The sequence below is a fragment of the Amblyraja radiata genome, chromosome 19 (assembly GCF_010909765.2).
Source record: "Amblyraja radiata isolate CabotCenter1 chromosome 19, sAmbRad1.1.pri, whole genome shotgun sequence".
In the NCBI taxonomy this organism is placed as follows: Eukaryota; Metazoa; Chordata; class Chondrichthyes; order Rajiformes; family Rajidae; genus Amblyraja; species Amblyraja radiata.
Window position 1 is genome coordinate 37278850 of NC_045974.1, and position 26420 is coordinate 37305269.

At 42.4% G+C, this 26420-nt stretch overlaps 1 protein-coding gene across 2 annotated transcripts in view; it reads right to left on the minus strand.

The window, feature by feature from the left end:
* grip1 (glutamate receptor interacting protein 1) overlaps window positions 1-18250 on the minus strand; it is a 596334-nt gene extending 578084 nt beyond the window's left edge. Inside the window, exon 1 of one of the 2 annotated variants that reach the window (XM_033038253.1) lies at window positions 17585-18250. In XM_033038253.1, coding sequence (XP_032894144.1) covers window positions 17585-17639 — 55 coding nt within the window. In that variant the 5' untranslated portion in view covers window positions 17640-18250. The remainder of the gene's footprint in view (window positions 1-17584) is intronic. The other variant, XM_033038257.1, reaches the window with a different exon arrangement.
* Between the last annotated feature and the right edge of the window lie 8170 nt (window positions 18251-26420).

A 26420-nucleotide genomic window follows, 5' to 3' on the forward strand; every position in this document is an offset into this window, starting at 1 on the left:
CTCCGTTACATTGATGACTACATCGGTGCTACCTCCTGCACCCATGCAGAACTCATCGACTTCATCAACTTCACCACCAATTTTCATCCTGCACTCAAATTTTCTTGGACCATCTCCGACACCTCCCTCCCATTTCTTGATCTCACAGTCTCCATTACAAGAAATAGACTATTGACTGATGTCTATTACAAACCACTGACTCCCACAACTATCTCAACTACACTTCTTCCTACCTTGCTTCCTGCAAACTCCATCCCCAACTCCCAATTCCTCCGTCTACGCCGCATCTGCGCCCAAGACGAGGTGATCCATAATAGAACACCCGAGATGTCCTAATTCTTTAGGGAATGGGGGGGTTCCTCTCTCCCATCATAGATGAGTACTGTCTCCTCGGTACCCCACGGCTCTGCCCTTGCTCCCCCTCTCCCTAGTTGCAACAGAGACAGAGTTCCCCTAATCCTGACCTTCCACCCCATCAGCCGTTGCATTTAACACATAATCCTCTGAAATTTCCGCCACCTCCAACAGTCCATTCAGATTAGGCAGAGATTCACTTGCACCTCCCCCAACCTCATCGACTGTATCCGTTGTTCAAGATGTGGACTCTTATACATCGGCGAGACCAAACGCACACTGGGCGATCGTTTCGTGGAACACCTTCGTTCAGCCCGCGTGAACCAACCTGATCTCCCGGTTGCTGGACACTTTAATTCTCCTTCCCATTCCTACACAGACCTTTCTGTCCTTGGTCTCCTCCATTGTCAGAGTGAGGCCAATTGCAAATTTGAGGAACAGCTTACAGCCCAGTGACATTAATATTGATTTCTCTCACTTCATGTAGCCCCGGTATACCCTCTCTCTGTATTCGTCCCCCACAAAAGTCACGCTAGCCTCTCATTTTCACCCTACAAACAGCTTACAATGGCCTGTTCCCTTTATCATTGTTATTTTTTTGCAAATCTTTAATTCATTGTTCTTTATCGCTCCACATCACTCGTTATATCTCTCGTTTCCCTTATCCCTAACCAGTCTGAAGAACGGTTTCGACCCAAAACGTCACCCATTCCTTCTCTTCAGAGATGCTACCTGTCCCACTAAGTTACTCCAGCTTTTTTTGTCTATCTTCAAGGATCATGAAGTGATACTGCAGATTTGTAGGACTTTGACAAGTCCACATTTCAAGCATTGTATCCAGTTCTGGTCACCTATGACAAGGAAAGATATGGAAATTTTGGAGAAGGTGCAGAAGATGTTTACCAGAGGCTGCCTCGATTAGAAGGCATTAGCCAAAAGGAGAGCTTGGAGAACTTGAATTATTTCCTCTTGACTGGAGGCTGTGGGGAGTGCTGATATTAGTATATTAAATGATGAGAGACATAGATAAGATAAACAGTCAGAACCTTTCTCGTCAGTGTTGAAATTACAAAAATTAGAGGGGCATAGTTTTAAACTGAGAAGGGAATGTTTGTAATTTGACACAGGGAATGGTGGGTGCCTGAAATGCACTGCCAGGGTTCATAAATGCATGTGATAGGAGCAGAATTAGGCCATTCAGCCCATCAAGTCTACTCCGCCATTCAATCATGGCTGATCTATCTTTCCCATCTCAACCCCATTTTCCTGCCTTTTCCCCATAATCCCCGACACCTGTAGTAATCAAGAATCTATCAATCTCTGCCTTAAAACTACTTATTTATCTGGCCTCCGCAGCCTTCTGTGGGCTGGTTGTGGAGGCAGATACCATTGCAGCATTTAAGATGTTTTTGGATATGCACATGGATACGCACAAAATAAAAGGATGTGGATCCAGCGCAGGTAGGAGAGATTAGTTTAACTTGGCAGCATGTTTAGTGTGCTCAGTTAAGTTCAAAGTCTCATTGTCTCTACTCAGCTAGCAAACTGCCTAACAATGGCCTATTTCCTTTATTATCATTGCAATAATCTTTTGCAAATGTGTCTTTTTACAATACTGGAGGGATTTTGAGGAACAAGATTATTATTCAGTTTTTTACACCAATACACTGTTCTTAACAAAAATCTATCCATCATGTGAAACCTTATAAATAACAGATATAAATTAGATGACTTCAAGACCGAAAGTCAAAAAATTTTTTCATCGTTTTACCACCAATTTGGACACCAAAAATGTGACATTAAAAACGCTGCCACATTTAGTCATGAATATTTAATTCATAAATAAACTTCATACGGCCCCCTCATACATATACGTTTTGATAATGATCTAGGGAAATATCTTCATCAATACCAGGGGAAAAATACAGTAACATAAAGGTAATACAGCACAGTAAAGATCCCGATGAAGTAATCTAGGCATACACTAGAAAGATGCCAACAGGTAGTTGTGTTTGGTGTCCATTGTCACAACGGCCGTTATCGGGATCGGTACCGCCATAAGTTAAATCAAAGGATCCGAATCTCTAATGCTTTTCAAAAACCCAACAAGGTATCCTATGGTACACAAAATTGCTGGGGAAACTCAGCGGGTGCAGCAGCATCTATGGAGCGAAGGAAATAGGCGACGTTTCGGGCCGAAACCCTTCTCCTATGATAGCAGTGATTTTTGGGCAAATTAATTAATTTTTCTTATTTTCCAATTTAATATATCAAAAACATCGTGGTGTCAAAACGCAACGACCATTTCCGATATATTTTCCGACTTTTTAAAATCAATAAAAAAATATTTTTGGGCATAAATTGGTCATCAAAACTAAGAAACTAAGCCAATCTTCAATTTGGCAACACACTGTCTCGTTTAACTTTCGTATTGAACAAGTCACTAACTTTATTCCTTCATGTCAACTTTGGGAAGCTGCGCAATGACTGTTATGAAGGCATTTTACTAAAAAATCAGCCCAAATCAAACGTTCTGACGAATGATCGGCCGTCAATATAGCTCAAATCCATAAGATAATGTGCCATTTAGATCACATTGTTGAAAATGTTTGGTTTTCACTGATAATGTAACATTCGTTTTCTGGGACACCAAACCTTTTACTGTCCACCGCAACGTACGTTTGTGTGTATGATGTGTAACTCAGATGGATGCAGTATTCTACTACATCATCAGGTGAATTAAGTGGAAATAGTGTTTGCAATGTTATTGTTCCATGTGTTATTCAGAAACATAGAAAGGAATAAGAAATACGTGCACTTACTGTGCCAACCAGGTCACTGGTGGGCACCACGCGACAACCGTTACACAAAATGTATTTGTGTATTCTGATGCCATTTTCGGAGACTTGCCAAGAATATGCTATCCTTTCCTATATTTGGTGTTGATACTATGTTAGTCATGAGCCCAATAAAGTGCTTGTCAACTTTGCAGGAATTTGAAATTTGACCCCTTTGTCACATTTGTGTGTGCCAGTATTGTAAAAACTCACGTTTCATTAATTTGTTCTATATCCCTCTACATCACCGTCTATATCTCATTTCACTTTCCCCTGACTGTCAGTCTGAAGAAGGGTCTCGACCCGAAATGGCACCTATTCCTTTTCTCCAGAGATGCTGTCTGAGTTACCCCACCCAGCTTTTTGTTTCTATCTTCAGTTTAGACAAGCATCTGAAGTTCCTTCCTCCAAGTCATCCTGCTCTGTTTCTCACAAGACAAAGACAAATCGCTGTTCTATATCATTAACCTTCTTTCCCAATTCCATTAACAGTCAACAACTCTAATTCTTTTCATTTGTCAACTGATTCCAATCCAATCTTGAGTCAACAATTAACAATTCATTTCCATCACATTAGTTACTCTTCTTCCTGTGCGTCTTGGAATTTATTGATTCGAGCTCATCACAGAACTGCCAATTTGGAACCAAGATGAAGTAATCTAGGCATACACTAGGAACATTATTTTATTACTAAGCCTACAATTTCCCCTAAGATATTTTCCCCCATATTTTAACTTGAGACATTCTTCACACCATTTGCCCCATCCCATAATCATGAAACCTCCATTATTGCAGACTGAGGTCATGCAAAACTTCAGGTGCGTGATGCAGAGGTCCCCGTGAACTGAAACATGCAATAAAGTATGATGCTAGTAACACTGCCCAAGGGCTTATAATGTATCATTTTGAATTGTGTACAACGAGATATGTGCACTTTTAAACAAAAATCCTACCAACTCCCTCAAAGTACAAAACATTCTTACAAATCTGTTTGCTGGTTATAATATGATGAACATTATATTATGATGATGGTCAACAAAAAGATATGTCTGAATTAAGCAAGTTTATCAACTACTCATGAACTGTTAGTTTTGGATAGCTGTTTATTTATCCAAATGAATGTGTTAAATTGATAGATTCAAAGCCTTGGCACAGTCCTTTAAATGATCAGCAGCTCAGAACATTCAGGAGAAAGTCTGTCCCACAAATTCGATTGAACTATTTGAAGGATTTAAGCATACTGATGAAGGGAATTAGATGTTGTCGACAGGGATTTTTATAAAGCAATTGACAAGATCCTGCCCGGTAAGCTGGTCCAAAGAGTCCATTGCATCCAGGGCTGGCAGGCAAATAAAATCAATGACCTCTAAATAGGAGGCAGAAGTAGTAATGGACTGTTGCTTTTCTGTTTGGAAGTCGGTAACCAATGGTGTACCACATGGATTAGTTTAGTTTAGCTTGTTGTCACGTGTACAATTAAAGATTTGAATGTGAACAAAAGGGGTGCAGTAAATACGTTTGTAGACGATACAAAGAACACGACACCAAGGAAGATTGCGTAAGTCTATATGTGTAGGAAGGAACTGCAGATGCTGGTTTAAACCGAAGATAGACACAAAAAGCTGGAGTAACTCAGTGAGTCAGACAGCATCTCTGGGGAAAAAGGAATAGGTGACATTTCGGGTTGAGACCCTCAGTCTGAAGAAGTGTCTTTACCAGAAACATCAGCTATTCCTTTTCTCCAGAGATGCTTTCTGACCCCCTGAGTTACTCCAGCTTTATGAGGTCAAATAAGGGCTGGACATAGAAAGTAATTGGTGGAGCACTAGGGAGTATCATTGAACATAAGTACCTGGGTTACAAGTCTGCAGAGCCCTAAAAACAGCAACACAGGTGAATAAAGTGATGAAAAGGGCACATGGAATGTACACAGCCATCGGCTCTGGCATCAGATACAAAAGCTGGGACATGATGATAGAACTTTATAAAACAGTGGTTAGGCTGGCACTGGGTAATAATGTGCACTGCTGATCGTCACACCATAAGGATGGCATTGCACTGGATACAGAGGAAATTCATCAAAATATTAACAGAATTGGAGCCTTTCAGTTGTAGAGAATTGGGAGTTTGGGTTTGTTTTCCCTTTAGCAGAAGAGGCCAAAGAATGATCTGAATATCTGATCATTTAAAATATAAGTGGGTAGATAGCATAGATATCAAAATTCTCTTTCCCATGGTGGGCTATCGAAGACAATAGGGTAATGGTTTAAGGTGAGAAGTAGGAGTTGGAGGGGATCTGAAGGGGATTTTCTCCTGATATATAGAATGGTTGGAGGCTATAATGTAGGTATGTTACAAAGCCTACCTGAAGCGTCTTTGAAAATCTGCCGCTGAGGGTGTGCGCGATTTTGGCGCCGTTTAGAGGGGGCGGGTTTAAAACGCGATTTTCTCTAGGCTGTTCAAATCGAAGATGTTCAGCCTAGTTAATTATTAACGAAAAATCGCTGGAAGACCCCGTCGCAAAAGCTATTATTAGGTTTAAAGGCCTTGAATAATAGTTATAGTAGTTTAAAAATCAATCTCTAAACCCGCGACCGACAGCAGCCGCAGGGTCTCATAAAGCAGATAGCAGAAGGTGGGCTGTATATTTTTACATTAAAAAGGGCTTCTAAAGATCCCGTTATACAAAGTTTACTATTGCGAGTAGCTCAATTTGGGCCCATTATATCGCGCAGTATTTTTCTGGGCATTTGGGGCACAAATCTACCGCAATGTGAACGTTCTAAACCAGCGCGTTCCACAGGGACCCACTGGAAAGCTGATTTAAATGGGCATTTATTTACAGCAATTGAACACTGAATTCCTTCCATTTGGCCTATAAATTAATGTAAATGAGATTTTAAAATCATGTTTTATTGTGAATTATTTGTGAATATTATTTGGACATTTAGGCTATTTAAAAATGTTAATCGTTTATTAAGAAATGGATAAATGTTTAGATCTAGTAATTGAAGTCTGAAATTAGCTACAATTAGGTAACTAACTAATTATATGCTTTAATTTCAAGTCATCCAAGTAAGATTATTTTATATTTGTTTCAGAATGCTTCAATCTACGATAACTGAAAATTTCATTCAGTTCTCTTAATTTTTAAGAAAGTTATGGGCTTTTGACTGTTCACGATCACAACTTTTTTGTTATGTCCATAGAAAATCAATAGGGAACAAGATGCTCATTTCCCAGTATGAAAATGGCCATAACTTTTTAAATACTTGAGATATGAAAGTGAATTAGGTGTCAAATTAAACTTATTTTTATGCTTTATCTGATGGGATAAATTACAGACTTGATTTTTAAAATCTCAAAATTTTGTAACATTGCTATATAATGCACTGACAGAGGAGGTGCGAGTGACAGAGACTCTTGCAACATTTAAGCACGTAGACAAGTACTTGAATTGCCGCAGCATAGACCTAATGCTGGTAAATGAGTCAGTGTAGGTAATTGCAACATGCAACATATGTTGGGTCAATTAGTCTGTTTTTATGCTCAACAACTCTGAAATGCCTCAATTTTAAAAGGTGCAGAGCTTGAAAAACAAGCGACAAGTTACAATACAATACCGTTTATTGTCATTTGAACCTCAAATGAAGTTCAAACGAAATTTGGTTTCTGCAGTCATACAACAAGAAAAAAAAAAACCAAGACACACAATTTACACAAACATCCGTCACAGTGAATCTCCTCCTCACTGTGATGGAAGCCAAAGTCATTGTCTCTACCGTTTTGCATTCTTCTCCCGATGTTAAAGCCCCCGGTGGGCGATGGCAAGTCCCGCGGCTGTTAAGGCCAGGCCGCGCGATGTAAGGCCCTGCTACGGGTCTTGATGTTAAAGGCCCCGGCGGGCAATGGCAAGTCCCATGGCCATTAAAGCCGAGCCGGGCGATGTAAGGCCCCGTTCCGGGTCGTTTTCAACCCCGCAATTCGGGTGGGAGAAGTTGCCGTTGCGGGAGCGCCAAAAAGCGGTCTCCCACCAGGGACCCATGAGCTCCCGATGTCACTGTCCGCAGGGCCTGCAGCTGGAGCCTCCGAAGCTCCGAAGTCGGGTCGCAGCCGCGCGCCACCACAGCTCTCCATGCTCCGAAGCAGGCCAGGTGAGTCCGCAGGCTCCGCGACTAGAACCCCCAGGTCATTCCGGTTGGAGGCCGCTGGCTCCACGGTGCTAGGCCCCAACGACAACGGAGACCTGACAGGGAAAAGGTCGGCTCCCCCGTACAGGGAAGAGATTTAAAAGTCCCTGCTCCCCACATATACACAGCTAAAAACAATATATAAACTACAACCAAACTGTACACTCAACAGGACAACATTTTTTTTAAAGGCAGATGGACTGCAGTTGCATACAAACAAAAATTTTCTTGAATTGCTGCTGGAATACAATCAGCCAAACATTAGTTGCTTCTGGAAAAAAAATGACGGATGCATGTGGATGAAATGGTCGGGCAACGACGACTTACTTTCAAATGCTTGCCCTCAAATTTCTAAGGATTACCTTATGGTTTCATTTATTTTATAATTATATCCACAGATCAACATTTGCCATTAATTAACAGTTTAATGGAAGAATGTGTAGCTACAAGAAATAAAGCTTTGGTACCATTTCAACTGCATTTTCATGGTTCGGTTGCCAAGTAGATAGCAATTCCAAAGCTGGGGATTACATTCAAATTTAAAAAAAAGCTAAAGCAGATTGTATTGTACTTTACTAAATCAACACTTGATTAGGAAGTGTGTATGCAAATTGCATCTTAAAACATGTTAAAGATGCAATAGCTGAATTAAAACTAAACCAAGCTATTCAAATCGGTCACATTTTAATTTTAGAAATGGGTTCCCAATCAGTTTTCTGGTAATGATACATTCAGTTTCAAAGTAAAAATACAGCAAAACTGCCCATTCATCTTCTGTCGGAATATCAGCCATTCAGTCCACTGAGTGTATGCTAGCTCTCAGAAATCCCATTCTTCCCAGTGTTGGATCTGAGAGTGCAATAATGATTCAATTGGATTTAAATATTACTATTTCATACAAAACTATAATTTAGTTTTGAGTATTTATACTTGCAGTGTGACATCTGTGGGTTCTTCCATATTACTCATGAGGCACATTTGAACACTCTTTATTGAAGGCCAATAAAGTTCACATTTTTTAAATCTACCAAATAGTATGTACACTGCTGCTGTGCCATGAAGGAACAATCTTTATCTGCATTAGACTATATATTTAGTAAACAGCCAGTGTCCCAAATTTGTTTAATCTGAACTGCAATATTTTAAAAATCCCTTATTTACTCCAGACATCAATAAATACCCATTTGCAATGGCTTGAATTTGGTTCCTACCCAGAAATGATGGTACCATCCATCAGTACTAAATCACCCATGACTCATCTTGCATGTTCTCTGTGTTGGATTAAGGCACCAAAGATATGGTTGCTGAATTTGCTAATGACACATAATACATAGGTAGGCAAACTGTTAAGAGCGCCGAAGGAAGCTTCAGAAGAAACTCAGGTTGAGTAGACAGATAAAGCAAATGGAGTTTAATGTGAGGAGAATGTTAAATCATTCATTTTGACAGGAAAAATAAATCAGCATTTTATCAAAATGCTGAGATATTGCAGAGCTGACACGTAAAGGCTAAGTGAATCAAATGCAAAAGTCGGAGGGTTATGTTGCGCTTCAGAGATATCTGGAGCTTTTTATAAAATATTTATAAATATGTAATGCTTCGGACTTAGTTGAGATTTACTGATTAATATCTATAATGGATGGATCTCTCTGCTTCCTCATCAATCCCAAATTAAAGTAATCTCTCATTACCATCTTCAAATGAAGACTGGTATTGCTCTGTGTGCATGTTTGCGGTCTCTTCAGAACTACTGTGGCCCCATTTCAGACAGTTCCGACCTTCTCCATGAAGATGTAATTCTCGATCATCCATACAGTTCACCTATACTCAGCCTGCTGTAGGCACTCATCAGCTACAATGAAAATTACTTCACCAATTTCAGCAGAGAAATTGCCAGTGGTCTCTCAAGACAGCTGTAACAGTGCATGTCAGGCAGCTTCCTACATTAATGGGCTGTATAAGTAATCCCGAAAGCACAATATCCGCTGCCATTATCACATTGGTAGACTTTCGTCCAATTAAATGCCTGTTAACTTTAGAAATGCCAGAAATGGCCAGTCTCCTTTCCAATTTGTGCAGCAAAAACAGTATTAATTTTCCCAGCTTACTCCACATAACTTACTCTCTTGTCATTGCTCCTCATCCCACACCAATGGCTCCTTTTACTCAGTATTGTGGCCAAATTAGCTGTAATCTCAATAATACTGAAGCACACGGAAACAGCAAGGCACAGTAATCAAGGTTCAAATATCCAATGCCAGTGTTCAACCAACAGTTCTCTCATGTTCAAGAAGAAACTGCAGATGCTGGAAAATCGAAGGTAGACAAAATTGCTGGAGAAACTCAGCAGGTGCGGCAGCATCTATGGAGCAAAGGAAATAGGCAACGTTTTGGGGCCGAAACCCTTCTTCAGACTGATGCAGGGCCTTTGTAGAATTGTAGAATGATGTAGAATTTTGTCTACCTTCGACAGTTCTCCCATTCTGGTCTAATGAAGACCAAATAATCTCCAGCTATTTGCATGGTTAATTTTAGACATTGTGGATATGCATTTAATCAATTCTGAGTTGAATAACTATCTGGGGATTTCCTCACATCATTCTTCCATTATGGACTGATAATGTTTTCAGGGCCAACTCCATAAGTCAACTATGTTAAAGCACTTAACCCCTGTGCATGAGCTGTTGCATGGCTGCTTCAGTCCACACTAAACTGCACATAGGTTCAGTTTCCTGGAATAAAAGCTTCAACAGCACGAATCCTGCTGGGCAAAACACTATTTCTATTTTGTGACCTTTTAAGCCCTCCACAGTTCCTCGTCAGTTTTGGGAGATTACCAAGAAGAGTTGTCCAATCACAGTTGAATGTTTAACATCATTCTTGCACTTGTATACCTCCTCTTCCACCCTGCATCTTAAGTACAAAGAGAATTTATCTTAGTAGGATGTTAGTCTGAAGAAGAGTCCCGACCTGAAATGTCACGCATCCACGTCCTCCAGAGATGCTGCCTGACCTGCTGAGTTGCTCCAGCACTTTATTTCCTCTCTAATCTCAGTTGACGATCAGCTTGGCCTTGAGACTATGGCAAATATGGGCCTTCTCTGCAGCAATGTCACCAAGTTAGTGAATCTAAAATAACCAGAGTTCGCACCTTCTTTCCACATGAATTATCGTGGATGATCTTCGAGAGAGACATAGCAAACTCCAAGAAGGCACACGGTTTTAAAATAGTACTGCTGCTCACCAATGGAGTCAAATCAAATTATTTTAGCATTACAATCGCATATCTTCCATTTCACAAAATCATTTGAAACTTCATCCATAATTCAGATTGCTGGAAATCTCACTAATGGTCCCAACCTTCCTGCCAGGAACACTGCCTTTCCTTTGTTATAAATGGCTATATTGTATTGATATTAGTTTATTATTGTCATGCGTACCCAGATACAGTGAAAAACGTTGCTTTGCGGGCAAATTATACTATACACAAATACATCTGATAGAACAAATGCAAAAATAAACAGAGTGCAGAAAATAGCATTAGAGCAAATACTATGCAAATAAAAAAGTCTTCAATCATTTCATATGCTCTTTGCAGCACAACCAAACACACTAAAGGGCCTGTCCCACAAGCATGCAACTCCATGCGGCAATTGCGACCTAACGTGGTCGCTTGAGCCGTACGGCCTCGCGGGGCCAGTCCCACTTCAATCGCCGGAGCCGTATGGAGTTGTGCGGAGCTGGTCCCGACATCGCGCGGGGCTCCGAAAAACTTGTTCAAAAATTCCGCGCGGCAATGGCCTGCCGGCCCGCAGCCACCTCGACGCCGTATGCGCTGCCTCGACGGGCGAGCGCAGCGTCTTGACGCCATATGTCACGCGCGAACTTCCCGCGGACTTCGCTCGAACTTCACGTCACTCACTCGACCTCCGCGTGGCCCCCGCTTCCGGTTTGGTCGCACTTGCCGCATGCAGGTCGCATGCTCGTGGGACAAGCCCTTAAGTGGTGGAGAACCGTTCTGTAATTCACCCACATTCATCCTGCCTGCAAAATCCCTACGCATGATTAAAGCCTTGCTACTTCAAACATCCCAGACTCCTCACCAGTGTGCACCTGTAGATCCTAGTGTTGCTGGAGAGGCAAGTAGCATGAACAAAGCTTCCATATAAATGTTTTGTTGAAATCAGATACTCACAGTCATCCAAAAACAGAAACTATAGATGCTGGAAATATGATTTTTTTTGTAAGTGGAGGAGGTACTCTGCAAGTCAGGCAGCACATGGACAGAAACACGGGGTTAATCATTTAAGCTAATGACCATCTGTGCAGGCACAATGAAAAAAACATGTTTTACCTGCGGAGAAGCATGCAGAAAGCAGATAGGAATGTGTGAGAATACAGTAAACCCTCTTGAAAATAGACCGGGGGAGGGGGGTGGTGGTGCCCAATATCGTCAATTGTCCGCTATAACCGAATAAGGGATTATGATTGAAAAAGTAGTGGAAACAACTCCTGTTTTCTGTCGTGCTGCAGCAAGCAAGAATTTAATTGGCCTATCTGGAACACGTGACAATAAAACTCTCTTGACTCCTGATGCTTGTTAATATATAAATGGACACAAAGTGCTGGAGAAACTCAGCAGGTCATACAGCAAATCTTGAAAACATGGATAAGGTGACCTTTCCAGTCAAGAGTCTTCTTCAGATTTGGTCTGGAACTGGGCCTGGAATCCCGGTGAGGTTGATGGTCCCAACATGCTAGTGGCGGGGGAGAGGCGAGGATCGGCTGTGTCATAGGCCGCGGCCCGCGGGTGGCCGGAGGGCTGCCGATGAAGCTGCGCGGGCCGGCAGTGGTGGCAGTAGGTCCAGCCTGGTAGCAGCTGGGGGGTGGCTGTGTGGGCTGGGGGTGACGTCGGCAGCCTGGCCTGGAAGTGGCCGGGGAGGTAGTGCAGGCTGGAGTGGCGATAGCACCCTGGCCTGGCTGTAAAAGTCAGTAGGTCCGTCCGCTAAAACCAAAGGCAGGAACGGGGTACTGATTGGGGATGATCAGCCATGATCACATTGAATGGCAGTGCTGGCTCGAAGGGCCAAATGGCCTGCTCCTGCACCTATTGTCTATTGTCAAAATCCTTCATAAAAAGGTCGGTAATAATGAGGATTTACAAAACTGGATGGCACAGATAGTGTTGTGGTGCCTGCAAGAGAGGACAGCATGTTTGTTAACTGCAGTTGATCTTTCTGGAGAACTAAAGGGGCTAAAGATAAGCAAGAACAGAAGACAACAAAATGCTGCTCAACAACGTACCTCGGTGATTGACCTCATCAGCAACAACGATGAGTCGGCCTACAGGGAGGAGGTCCAGCACTTAGCAGCATGGTGCGCTGACAACAACCTGGCCCTTAACTCCAAGAAGACCAAGGAGCTCATTGTAGACTTCAGGAAGTCCAGGGGCGGCACGCACACCCCCATCCACATTAACGGGACGGAGGTGGAACGTGTTTCTAGCTTCAGGTTCCTGGGAGTCAACATCTCCGATGACCTCTCTTGGACCCACAATACCTCAACTCTGATCAAGAAGGCTCACCAGCGTCTCTTCTTCCTGAGGAGACTGAAGAAGGTCCATCTGTCTCCTCAGATCCTGGTGAGCTTCTCCCGCTGCACCATCGAGAGCATCCTTACCAACTGCATCACAGTATGGTATGGCAACTGCTCTGTCTCCGACCGGAAGGCATTGCAGAGGGTGGTGAAAATTGCCCAACGCATCACCGGTTCCTCGCTCCCCTCCATTGAGTCTGTCCAAAGCAAGCGTTGTCTGCGGAGGGCGCTCAGCATCGCCAAGGACTGCTCTCACCCCAACCATGGACTGTTTACCCTCCTACCATCCGGGAGGCGCTACAGGTCTCTCCGTTGCCGAACCAGCAGGTCCAGGAACAGCTTCTTCCTGGCGGCTGTCACTCTACTCAACAACGTACCTCGGTGACTGCCAATCACCCCCCCCCCCCCGGACACTTATTATTATTTATTCAAATCATTTGCTATGTCGCTCTTCCAGGGAGATGCTAAATGCATTTCGTTGTCTCTGTACTGTACACTGACAATGACAATTAAAATTGAATCTGAATCTGAATCTGAATCTGAGAACAAAATGCTGAAACAAATAAGTGTAAAAATTAACAGCATTATTCTATCTCAAGTCTCAACCTAAGGTAGACAATTTATAAAGATAAACAAACAATACATGATTATAAAACGTCAACCAAAGTGTGCCGTTAACAATTAGGTTACAATTTATTAATTCATTGTTTAAATCTTGTTCCAAGTGGATTCCTTACCAAATGAATATCGTAGAATTTTGATTCAAGAGCATTTTGAAACTACCAAAAAGGTGCTAGTCAGATTGTTTAACTCCGTTAAACAGCCTTTGAAATTAATGCTCAAATTCCTGTTTTCATGATTTTGAACTGATTTTACACTGATATAGTTTAATCGGAAATACAAGCCTTAAATTGAACAAAATTAGTTTCCAGAACAGGTACAAATAATACAAAACTAAAACAACTGCAAGAAATTATAGTTGTTTTAAAGCAGTATCAAAAACAATGACACAAGAAGATCCATGTTGAATGTAGACCGTACAACTGGATGACTTTGTCTCCATACCACCCAACCTATATTTAGGTCCTTGATAATTAGCACCTGTGAAGAAATTCTAGGTTTCACTGGCCGGGAAGACCAGGACTAGTTTGATGGGAATATCCCAGAGACCGAGGAGCTTAACCACAAATACATATTGCTTCCAAATTGGAAACTCCATCACATAATGTTAAAGTACACAATATCTCAAGTCCGAAATCCAACTGAAATCCCATGATGTAAAGAACCAGGAGGGGAAAAAAAACCATGTAACAACCCAACCATTACCACACACGCACAGATTGTTCAGAGTCGACAAGGCCATCACTTGCCCAAACCCCACTCCATTGAGAGATCAAATAGGTCGGCACCTACTGAAATGGGCATGGAGTACCTCAACCATGATTGTCCTCAACTCCATCCCACAGCAAACTCTGGTCGAACCTCACCATTAGTCCTGACCAGTAAGTCCAAGTCCAAGTCCATATACCAAGTGAAGAACAAAGATACTGCGAGTTCTAAAACTTGAAGAAACTTTAATCAAACTCAGAACCTTGGCTTCATTATCATTACCATTCTCAAGAGATGCAACAATTCCAGTTACATTAACAGCACATGTGCTTCTCCATAGACAAGTGCAGGCAACGTCACTGCACACACATTTATCAACCATCTCCATGTGGCTTAAGAGCTGCTCAAAAATCCCACATTTAGAATACATTCATCTAGAGACAAAAAGGACATAATCTGCATCAGGTGTCAGTTGCAGGAGAAATGCAGGAAACCACACTAATCAGCTTTCAAAAGCTATTGAGAGGGGAATGGAATATCTTTTACTCATATGGCAGAAATTAACATTGATCTTGGATCTGCTACATGATGAAACCCAATCTCAGTGCTAGCCAGTGTAACAGAAAGCTGCATAATTCCTCCAATACATATCTATCGTCCTCACAGCTATGCCTCACCAATAAGTTTACTTGTGGAGTGGACTTAATCTGCAGGATAAATGGAAAACTGTTCACTTACATTGCCTTCACTACAGATTCAAGGAACACCTTAACTGTAGACAGTGGGCTGCACACAGTAGACAGATGACATTAGCATCTGTTCAGGTTCAGAAGTCGAGTTCCATCTCATTCTTTGCTCACTTTCTGATCCACAAGAATCCGGATCTTGCACAATATCTGCAAATACCCACCTCGCAACCCCCCCTCCCCCCCCCTCCTCCAACCTGTGTCTGCTGTACAATCTCTTCATCCAACCATAACTAGACTGTTAAAAAACAGGGACCACATCCCAAATCATAGCAGCCACCTCAATGAAAGCACACTTTAATTAGGAAATTAACCATTGCCTTCGGTATACGGCAACCTTTGGCTGTCTGAGAACCAAGGCACAAAGATCAGTCTACTGTTCCATGGTCCTATTCTTGAGACATCCAGAATCTACAGAAAGAAGGCACCTCCAATCACTGCAAAGATATCACCCAAGCTGTCTGCAAAATTATCCAAATTCACTGCAAGGCATGCAAACTTTCTTCTGCCAATATCCACAGGACTGAGGTCTGGACTGCACAGTCAGCTTGGATGGGCGGACCATCTGTTTCACATGCCCAACACAAGAAGACACCATTCCAAGCAACATGACACAATGCACAGAGAAATCAGTCTCAAAATGAAAAAGCATTTGGGATGATGGCATTGAGAAGTGGGGTGTAAAGCTGGTGACTCAAAACTCTCACAGTTCAATTCCAAACTCTGACGCTCTCAGTGTGTGGCATTTACATGTTCTCTCTGTGAACACTTTCTTCAATAAGTTTGCTTTTCTACCTCAAATGAAAGATGTGCTGGTTGCTAGGTTAATTAACCATGACATTTCCTCTAAATAAGTGTAAAGTAGGCAGAAAAGGGTGGAACTGATGGGCATCTTTTCTATAGTGGGTACTTTGGGAATAAGTGTTGAAATCAGATGGATGGGTTTTCTCTAAAAGTTGAACAATAGTTAACTTTAAATCCATTTGTTAGGAGCAAAGAGTCATACAGCACTGAAATATGCCTTTTGCCCCAACTCATCCATGCTGACCAAGATGTTCCATCTAATCTAGTCCCATTTTCCCGCATTAGACCTATATCCCTCTGAACCTTTTCTATCCTATTACATGGCCAAATATCCTTCAAATGTTCAGATCTTATTCAGCTCAACTGCTTCCTCTGGCAGCTCGTTCTACATGCCTACTCTGTGTTAAAACATTGCCAGTTATATTCCTGTTAAATCTTTCCCTCTCACCTTAAAACTATGTCCTCCAGGTTTTGATTCCCATACCCTGGGAAAAGGATTATATGCATTCACCCTATCTATTTCCATGGGGATATTATGCATCTCTCTATAAGATCACCCCGCAGGCCCCAGCACTCCAAGGAACAAAATCCTCACATGCCCAATCTCTTCCTATAGCTCAGATCCTCGAGTCCTGGCAACATCCTCGTTAATATTCTCTGCACTCATTCCAGTTCAATGGTACCTTTCCTGTAGTAAATAGGTAGAAACACGCCACCTCCACGCCCACCTGTTGTTGCACCCCCTCCTCCCCAGTAGCGGAGCCAGCAGATTACACGCTGGCATCATCAGCCATCTCATTTCCATTGGATTAAACTCATGTTCGGTCATCAGGGACTGCTTGAATACTCGTCAATTTAGGAATTCCCAGCTACAAATCTTATTTTGCGATATCCCCCACCCCACAGATACTATCGTTTTAAATCAGGCTGGGTTACGTGAAAGGTTACATTTGCATTTCAAATCACGAAATACCAGCAATGAAACACTGAATGGCCAAGTCAGTGTGTTGACGGAACCTTGCGTAAACCATGAATGGTTGGCATGCACAGGCCACGTTACAACTGTGTGCCGGATAAGGTGGAGATTTTCCAACCAACTTATTGTTCAAATTAGCAGTGATTCCAAACGGCAATGCTGCAGAGAGCTGATAGGAATCATTGTGCCAGGAACAAGCTTACCTTGAATGCCCGGGACTGTGCGGGAAGCGATGGCATCAGCTGCTGCTTCGCAGTCTGGGCATTCACTCCATGCTCAAGCATGCACGGAGAGCACGTCAATGAACGCGGCACACACTTCAAATCAAAAGGCACAACCAGACTTAACCCCCATCTCAAATCGCACACAAGAGGCCTCGAAGAATGGTGGGCAAAATATTGGGGGGGGTTTTCTCTCTCTCACAAAAACTACAATTTAAGTTTATTTCACGCTGCTGCTGCTGCTGTTGCTGTTTCGCGAACAGACAACTCCCAAAGAAGGGCTTATGGTACGGAGACGAGGCTGGGCTGGGAACAAGGACGAGGCAGTAACTGTGCGGGCAGCGTGGATGGCAGCCACCTCGTAAGGAGGCGCCGGTCCGCCCCAGTGTGTGTATGCGTGTGTGTGTATGCGTGTGTATGTGTTTGCCTCTCCCAGCGGCTCGCCGCTCACTGCCGGCCGTGAGCGAGTGAAACGCGAGAGAGCAGCGCTTTTTTCCACCCACCCCATAATAATTTTTGATATTTGTATTACCTCTTTCCTGATCAGCTTGCAAACACGAAGGCATGTTCTTCTTCCACACCGGCATCTTTGAAAGGATTCATGCAAAGGCTGGCGGCGTTGGCGGCGGTGCAGAGCTGTCCGTCCTCAGCCGGTCGCGTACATCAGCAGCTGGCGGTGAGCGCCCTCCCTCCCCACACCGTTCTTCCCCGCCGCTGCACGGTGGCCTCGTTGTCAAGCGCCACCACCCCCGGGGGCTCCACACACACACGCCAACCAACCAGCCAGTGCTGAGGAGACCAGAGCACCGCCAAACTTCACCACATTAGCAAGAGAAAATGAACCCCATGGTAACAAAACACAAATCTTACTTTTACTAAATGCACGGTCACGGATTGAGACTCAGCTTCTTAAAAAAAAAACCCAATCAGGCTTGGAAATTCATTTCCCTCCCTTTCTGTACAAACATCAGGAGGAATTCAGGTGGGGGAACAAATCCTTGACAGTGTACTGAAAGTGGACGAGTCGAGCTCGTAAAATCGACTGGGAGAAATGGTGCAGTCCATTCACGGGTTCAGATAATCACAGGACAGGTTGTTGGAATCCATGCCTGGGATCTTCACTTTAACCAAAACACTGCTTCAAGGTGTTCGGCTTCACTTAAACGTATCCCTGGAAGGGCGAGCCAAGCTCATCGTGTGCTTCCTTCCTCTGGATTGTCACAAAAGAAAAGATTTGTCCTCTCAAACAGTCATGATCGCTGTTGAGCACACGTGCCATTTCTAGACCGAAGGCATGGTCTAATCGAAAAGAAATGACTACCACCAAAAGCAAAGGGTGTCTTCTGCCGCACGTACACACTTTCTGTTTTTCTGCTACCCACGTTGCCACTCCGATGCATTTGCAACGTTTGTTTTTAATTCGCCCCATTTGAAGTATTTTGAGAAGATTTCTGCTGCTATGAATTAGATAATAGCACCCATTTTTGAAGAAAAAAAGGTTAATGTGGACAATCTATATGGAGTACAAAGTTGAATTTAACTTTTCATCCCAGTTTAAAAATAATGATAGATCTGTATTCATTGTCAGAGGTGCTGGAGGGTAAACTATTTATGAACTGTTACACTATTCAACTGGCATACGAATGAAGAGATAGTTTTGGAGGGAATAAGGGGTGAACATTTTCACACGAATAAGACTTTATTCTCGTATAAATGAAACAACACTGTGTTCATAATGTTTTTCTTCCTCCACATGTAAATTAGTGAAGAACCAATGAAAAGCAATATGTTTACTTAGAATTGTCCCTTCGCAAGAAGGATATTGAAGCCAAAACAAACTCATTGGGAAGTCACTCGGTGCAAAATTGCTAGAATGATAACAGTAATGGAACATTCTACAATGCAAGTACAGGCTCTTTGGCCCACATTGTCTGTGCCAAACATGATGCCGTTTCACCAATCTCCCTGCCTGCATGTGATCCATGTCACTCAATTCCCTGCATATTCATGTGCCTATCTAAAAATGTATTAAATGTGACTATTGTATCTGCATCTATCACCATCCTCGACAGCTTGTCCAGAAACCTACCTCTTTCTGTGTGGGGGGAAAAAATTTGTCCCACACATCCCAGGACAAGAGTTAAGGCGGCACAGTGGTACAGCAGTTGATTTGCTGCCTTACTACGCCAGAGACCAGGATTCAATCCTGACTACGGATGCTGCCAGTGCTGAGTTTGTATGTTCTCCCTGTGACCACATGGGTTTTCTCCAGGTGATCTGGTTTCCTCCCACATTGCAAAGATGTGCAGGTTGGTTTCGGTATAAAATTGTAAATTGTCCCAAGTCTGTAGGATAGTGCTAGTGTACAGGGTGATCGCTGGTCAGCACAGACTCACTGTTTGTTTCCGCACTGTATCTCCTTTCAACTTTCCCCCTCTGACCTTAAACCTACTTTCTCTAGTCTTTGAGATTTCCACACTGGAAAAGATTCTGACTGTCTACCCTTTATATGTCTATTATAATTTTATATACTTAGAGTGAGAAATGAAAGCTTGAAAAAAAAGGGCTATGTCCACCTCAATGAAAAATATATATTTGCAAAATGATAAGGCAGGAATATATTTCTAGTTAGGGAATAAGTGAGAAATGATCATTCATTTAAAATTGTCACTGAGCAATGGTTAGGTGGGTGTTTGTTTTTTGTGGTGTGTTGCTGGAGTTTTGAATGCCATAATACAGATTAATTAAAGCCATGTTCAAAAGAAACTAGATAAATATTTGAAGAAAACAATTAATGCAGGGAACACTCATCAGGCCAGCCAATGTGTGGAGAAAGAAACACAGCCTCTTCTTCTTTCGTGTCCTTATGCTATATAGTGGCTCGCCACTGCTGTACACATCGTTGCGCTATTGGAGTGTTAAGTGCAAGGACTGCAATAGTACATGGATTATCCAGCAATGGGTATTGCAGTAGGCGTTGCATTGTCTGGGTCTGTGTGCCACAGGCACAGGTTGATATAACCTCGATGTAGCCCCATTTGTGCATTGTCACCCTTGACTGCCCGACCCCGGTTCACAGTCGGTTGAGACATCTCCAGTTCAGCCAGTGTCCATCAGCACCTGGTGGTAAGTGCCTATCTTGGTGGAAATAGGGACAGTGGCGAGTCTGTTCTTCCACATCTGGAGGTGAGCTTCAGTTGGTGTTGTTTCCAATGGGGTGACGCTGGTTAGGAAGCCCTTACGGGATTTTAACCGCCTAGGAGGGGGTACATGGTTGTGTAATGGGTGTCTATCGTCTGTCAGTTGTTTCAGATGCTCTGTCCTACTTGCAACAGCTCTCCTGATGTCTGGGGGAGCGATGCCAGCCAATAGGTAGACGTTGTTTATTTCCGTAGATTGGAGGCAACCAGTGATGCTACGGCAGCTGGTATTCAAGGATGAGTCGATCTTCTGTGCATGTGTAGATCTCTCTCAAGCAGGGCAGGAGTATTCTGCAGCAGAGATGCAAAGTGCTAAGGCTGTAGTACGTACTGTTGTTGGGTTGGCAGCCCATTTGGTGGTGGTGAGTTTGTTCAATATGTTGTTGCGGGTGCCCACCTTTGCTTTAGTTTTTTCCACATGTACCTTGAATGTTAAGCAGCGGTCGAGTGTGACTCCAAGGTAGACAGGGTTTGGGCAATGTGTTAGTGGGGGTCCAGACCATGTGACGTGGAGTTGATGGTTAGCCTCTTGGTTCCTCAGGTGGAATGCACACGCCTGTGTTTTCGATGGGTTGGCACGCGGCTGGTTTTCCTCATAGTATGAAGATAAACCGGTGAGTGCCTCTGTCAGCGTTGTCTCAACATCTTGGAACTGTGTACCCTGTGCTGTTATACAGAGATCACCAGCATAGATGAAGCGCTTAGTTACCAAGTCAGTTGGCTGGTCATTGGTGTAGATGTTGTACAGCATTGGTGCCAGAACACTTCCTTGAGGGAGGCCGTTCTTCTGTCATCGCTATCTGCTACGTTTCCCTCCTTTCTCAACAAAGATCCTTCGATTTGGGAGCATCATGTGTATTAGCTCGGTTAGATACAGATCTTTTGTCATCTCAAGGATTCTGTAGAGGAGTCGCTTATGGTTATAGTGTCGTATGCTGCTGACAAACACTGCTCCCGTAGTTTGCCCTTGTTCGAAGCCGTCTTCGATATGTTGTGTTAGGTTGAGGAGCTGGCTTGTTGTGGACTTGGCTAGGCGAAATCCTGCCTGTTCTGATATTAGGTGTTCATCTACATATGGAGCAAGGCGGTTGAGGGTGAGTCTCTCAAATAGTTTGTAGGTGTGGTAGAGATTTAAAAGAGAGTTAGATAGAGCTCTAGGGGCTAGTGGAATCAAGGGATATGGGGAGAAGGCAGGCACGGGCTATTGATTGGGGACGATCAGCCATGATTGCAATGAATGGCGGTGCTGGCTCGAAGGGCCGAATGGCCTCCTCCTGCACCTATTTTCTATGTTTCTATGTTAGTAGAGAGATGGGTCTATATCTCTTTGCCTAATGTTTAAACACAGTTAATGTTTGAAGTTGATGCAACTTGTTTTTTAATTAATCAATTTATTTGCTTTTGTTAAGACTATACTGAGAGACATTATTTAATTGACTTCCATAATAAAGACTTGCACAGTTAAGCCAACACAGAAGTAAACTTGTTGGAAAAGCATAAAGCTTCAAGTCTCTGCTGGAATTGCTGTGGTGTAGCCATATGTTCAATGATAAACTACGGTGCAGACAACTGTAGAGCAAACTTTGTGTACCATCTTCTAGTGCATTGTGTTTAAGGAAGGAAGTGTTATCCCGTGTGTTCCCTGCATTTTAACAACTAATATAAAACTAATTTAATTGACCCATAGTTTGATACTACATGGGAACATATTAAAACTTTACACTCCATCCACATATCCACACATCACCCTTTCCCAAACTGCTCATCTTCCTAGTTCCAATTTTACATTCAATACCATTTTATTTAATCCCTTTATCAGTGCTGTATCATCAGTTCAGCCGTCAATTCTTGTCTTTGCATTTGACTCTCTCTTTTGCCCGTTAAAAGGCAGTATTCATCAGTTCCTCTATCGAGTTTCCAAATCTCTCAAAAAAGAAACATTAAAAGGATTGAGATAAATCAATGTTGATGTGCCTTTCGCCAATTCCATTTATAAAATAAATATCAGAAACAAATAAGACAGACATCATGCCCCAGAAATCTGTTGCATAGTATAATGTCGTGTGTATCATCCTATACAATTAGTGTTCAGTAAGGACAATTATGGATTTAGCTTGCATCTAGCACTGGAGGTTGCCCTTTCAAGTCCGCAGACAGAGGCCTAAACAGTGTGTAATGTCTGTCTGCATGCCACAAGTATTTGACCTCTGCTGGCGTTAAGGAACTCTTGTGGAAGCGCTAGCGCTCTCTCTCTCTCTCTCTCTCTTCTCTGCTGCGAGAGTCGGCGTTTGAGTAACTCACACACATGCACACGCGCGCACACACACACACGATGCAAACTGCTCCAATCATCAACGGGATCTAAACCACAGCTAACAATGAAAGACCTGTGGAGGAAGGAACTGCAGATGCTGCTTTTTATGGATGGAGGGAGGGAGGGAGTGACTGAGGGTCGGGGAAAGGAGAGGGAGGAATTGGGAGAGGTGAGGTGGAGAGTGGAATTAAGAGGGAGGGTGAAGAGGAGGGGGAGGGAGTGCTGGGAGATGAGGGGAAATGAGCCGTGCCCGTGCAGTTGGGGGCTATGCGTGAGTGGTGTAATATTGCGTTGGGGGAACGGGTTGCATTGGGGGAATGGGTGAGTGGTGGAATATTGAATTGAGGAATGGGTTGCATTGGGGAACCAGGCCTCCCGTGTGACAGGGACCCAACGTGTCCCACTTAGTCTAGTTAATATTAAATATAGCCAATTCTAGTGCAAGCTCAAGGGAAGCCATGCAATAGGAACAGATTCATTCTCACCCCATGGTGTTGGGTTTAGAATCCTGATCATTGCCACCCACCATCACATCTGGTCTCCAACAGCTTATCTGTCACTCTTGCCTGGTAGCTTTGTTCCTCCTATCCCACTCCAATGTCCAACCCAACCACACTGAATCACGGAAGGCTATGGAGTGGGATAGGAGGAACAAAGATAGATAGATGCTTGATTAGAACGGGTGTCAGGGGTTATGGGTAGAAGGCAGGAGAATGGGTTTAGGATGGAGAGATAGATCAACCATGATTGAATGGTAGAGCAGACTTGACGGGCCGAATGGCCTAATTCTGCTCTTATCACTTATGACCTTATGATGAGCATGAAACCCATCCTCCTATTTTTACTAGATAGCTCAGTGCTCTTGAATGAGCTCCCAATACTCTTAGTCTCCTACCCATTTATCTTCCATAAATAATCAGTAATATGCAAACTAGGTCCACAACCATTTTTTTTAAACATCCATCTAACACACAATGCAGAAAGGGCTGATTATTATTGGGCCTTGTGCACCTGAGAATTTGATGTTATGGGGTCATTTTAAGAATGTGCTGGCTATCTTGGCCATGGCAATCCCTTCTGCTTTACCAGGCACTGAAGGTTTTCTATCTAGACCATAGATTATGAGCATGAATCACAATTTGTTTTTCATTACAATGACCCATGCTTATGAGCCTGTGTAGACTAACACATAGACCTACTGTAATATGCATAGATTTAAAACAAAAGTATGCCGTTTTCTAGGAGCAGAATTATGCCATTCAGCCCTTCGAGTCTACTCCGCTATTCAATCATGGCTGATCTATCTTTCCCTCTCAACCCCATTCTCCTGCTTTCGCCTCATAATCCCTGACACCCATATTAATCAAGAATCTGTCAATCTCCACCTTAAAAATATCCACTGACTTGGCCTCCATGGCCGCCTGTTCCAATGAATTCCCCAGATTTCCCACCCTCTGACTAAAGACATTCGTCCTTATCTCATTTCTAAATGTACGTCCAAGGTATAAAGGTATATACCTAGGACTGTTATTATTCCTTTTCTTCCCAACCAATTTCCTACAATTCTCCTAATAAAACTTGACCAGCAGTAGTGTCAGTTCAATAAAACTTACTTCTCCAACTTGAAAATAATCCATCTTGCAGCTGAATCTTCACCTTATAACTGGCCAGTTTAGCTGAAAGGTCTTGCACCAGTAATACTAACTCAGTCTTTCACTTTATACTTACACAGCCCAGCCTACTGATCATTTCTTAGTTCTGCACTTCACAACTCTCACATGTCCCTTTTGTTGATGTGCTCCCTCTCTCTCTAATTTCCCTCATTAATGAATCAGCTGGACGGCTTCAACATCTCATCCCCATGGCAACCCTGGCCTAAACAAAATACTGCACTAATCATCCCTCCTCAACTCTTCAGCAACTTGTTTTTCTCCCTTCTTCAGTTCCAAGAAAAGATATTTGATCGAAACATTAACTGTATCTCTCCTTTCACTGATTCTGCCTAATCTGCCTGGCACTTCCAGTGTTTTCTATTTTTATCACAAATTTTCAACATACACATTTTTTTTCCATTTTTCTACCTGTAAATTCCTAGATTGTTTAAACTCCCAATAGATCTTGCTTGTAATGTCACGCAAGATATTCTGAACAATTTGCTCTGTATATTTAATTACATTGCTGAGTTGTAAACATGCCTAAATAATTTGGAGTATATTTTCTGAAATATTTTCAAAATGTAAATAAACAAATGTAAAGAAACAAGTTTGATTGTTACATTACATTTGTCCTCAGTGAGGAGAGGAAAGCATGACAAAGTTGTGGACACTTTCTCAGTGGTATTTACTTGCCACTCTGTGTTGGGACCAGGGGTTCAGTCTAACTTGGAATTATAAATGTTGTAAAGCCAGGGTTCCTAACCTGGGGTCCACTTACCCCCTAGGGGTAAATTTCACCCACCCAGGGGGTAAATTTGTTGATTCAGGAATTGTACATATTTTTTCTCATTGGCTGACTCTTCATCATTAGTTGTTCATAAATAAGTGAAATAACATTGTTATCTGCTATTAAAGTTGCCAGGGGTAAACGGGACGATAAAGGTTGGGAACCCCTGTTGTAAAGGCTGCCTCTCTGCTGTCATTAAGAACCCTCATGTAACCTGTATCTTCAAACCACTTTCCAATGGACTGTTTTTTCCAAAATCTGAATAAAAGTAAATGTTCATTTGAGTATCTGCAATGTTTGGCAATGGAATGAATATAAAAGAATAGTACACTATATTGAAAAAGTGCTTTACATTGAGCTTGTTACATTGATGGTAGAGGTGAGGACGATTTCCTCCAGATATGGACATGATACTTGTGCTTGGTATCGCAAACCATGCAATAATGAACACAGAATATAACAGTTAACTAATTAAAAACAAAATCTTCATTAAATTAAATTGCACTTCCAGCGTGGTAAGAGATCATTGTTGTATTATTCTGCAGTTGACTATGTGACAAATTAATCATCCAGGTACCAGGATGGAGAGGCTGATGAAAATTACTTTATTTCCTTTTAGTACCACTCAACAGATAAGATTTGCATAGTTTCTTCATGATTAACTAAGTTTTTGGATATAAAGTGAATTGAAAGGCAGTAAGAAGGATTTAGTATAACATTATATACTTCAGGCTTGGGAAAACCAATCCATTCAGTTTAGGTCTCAGACCTTGCCTATTTGTAAAAAGGGAAAATATTTTTTATTTCCTATTTTATTTCCTTAACTGAAGCGACAATATAGAAATCCAACACAAATTTAGGGCACAATTATGCCCCTGGTTTTCACATCCACTATTTATATTCTATCCTGGGAACGAACGGATAGATGCCATTGAGGTTCATAGTCCACATTTTGATTTTCAGCAAGAATAAATAAAAATTGTCACTTGAATGATCACCCGTTAATTGTGAAGGATTGTTTATAACCAGAAAACATTATCTAACCATCAAAGGGGAGTTGTAGGAATCATGTTTTCCCTCGGTTCAGTGTCAAGGGTCATAAATTCAGAATTGGTCACTCCAGACTGAGATGAGAAGAAATGTTGTGACCCAAATGAGTGTGAATCTATGAAATCATCTGTCAACGAGCGCCGAGATTGGCTGTCGGAAGGGAGAGTGGACGCTGGCGCGCTTTAGCTGCCGCTGCTCTCTCTTTCACATTGTGTTTTTTGAATTTTTTGTCTTTGGAGCGATTTCTGTCTTTAATTTGTGTATTGGTGATGTCCTTATTATTTATTTTACTCCGACTATATGTTTTTTCTCTTCTGTTAATTTTCTGTAAGGTGTCCTTGAGACTTTGAAAGGCGCCCGAA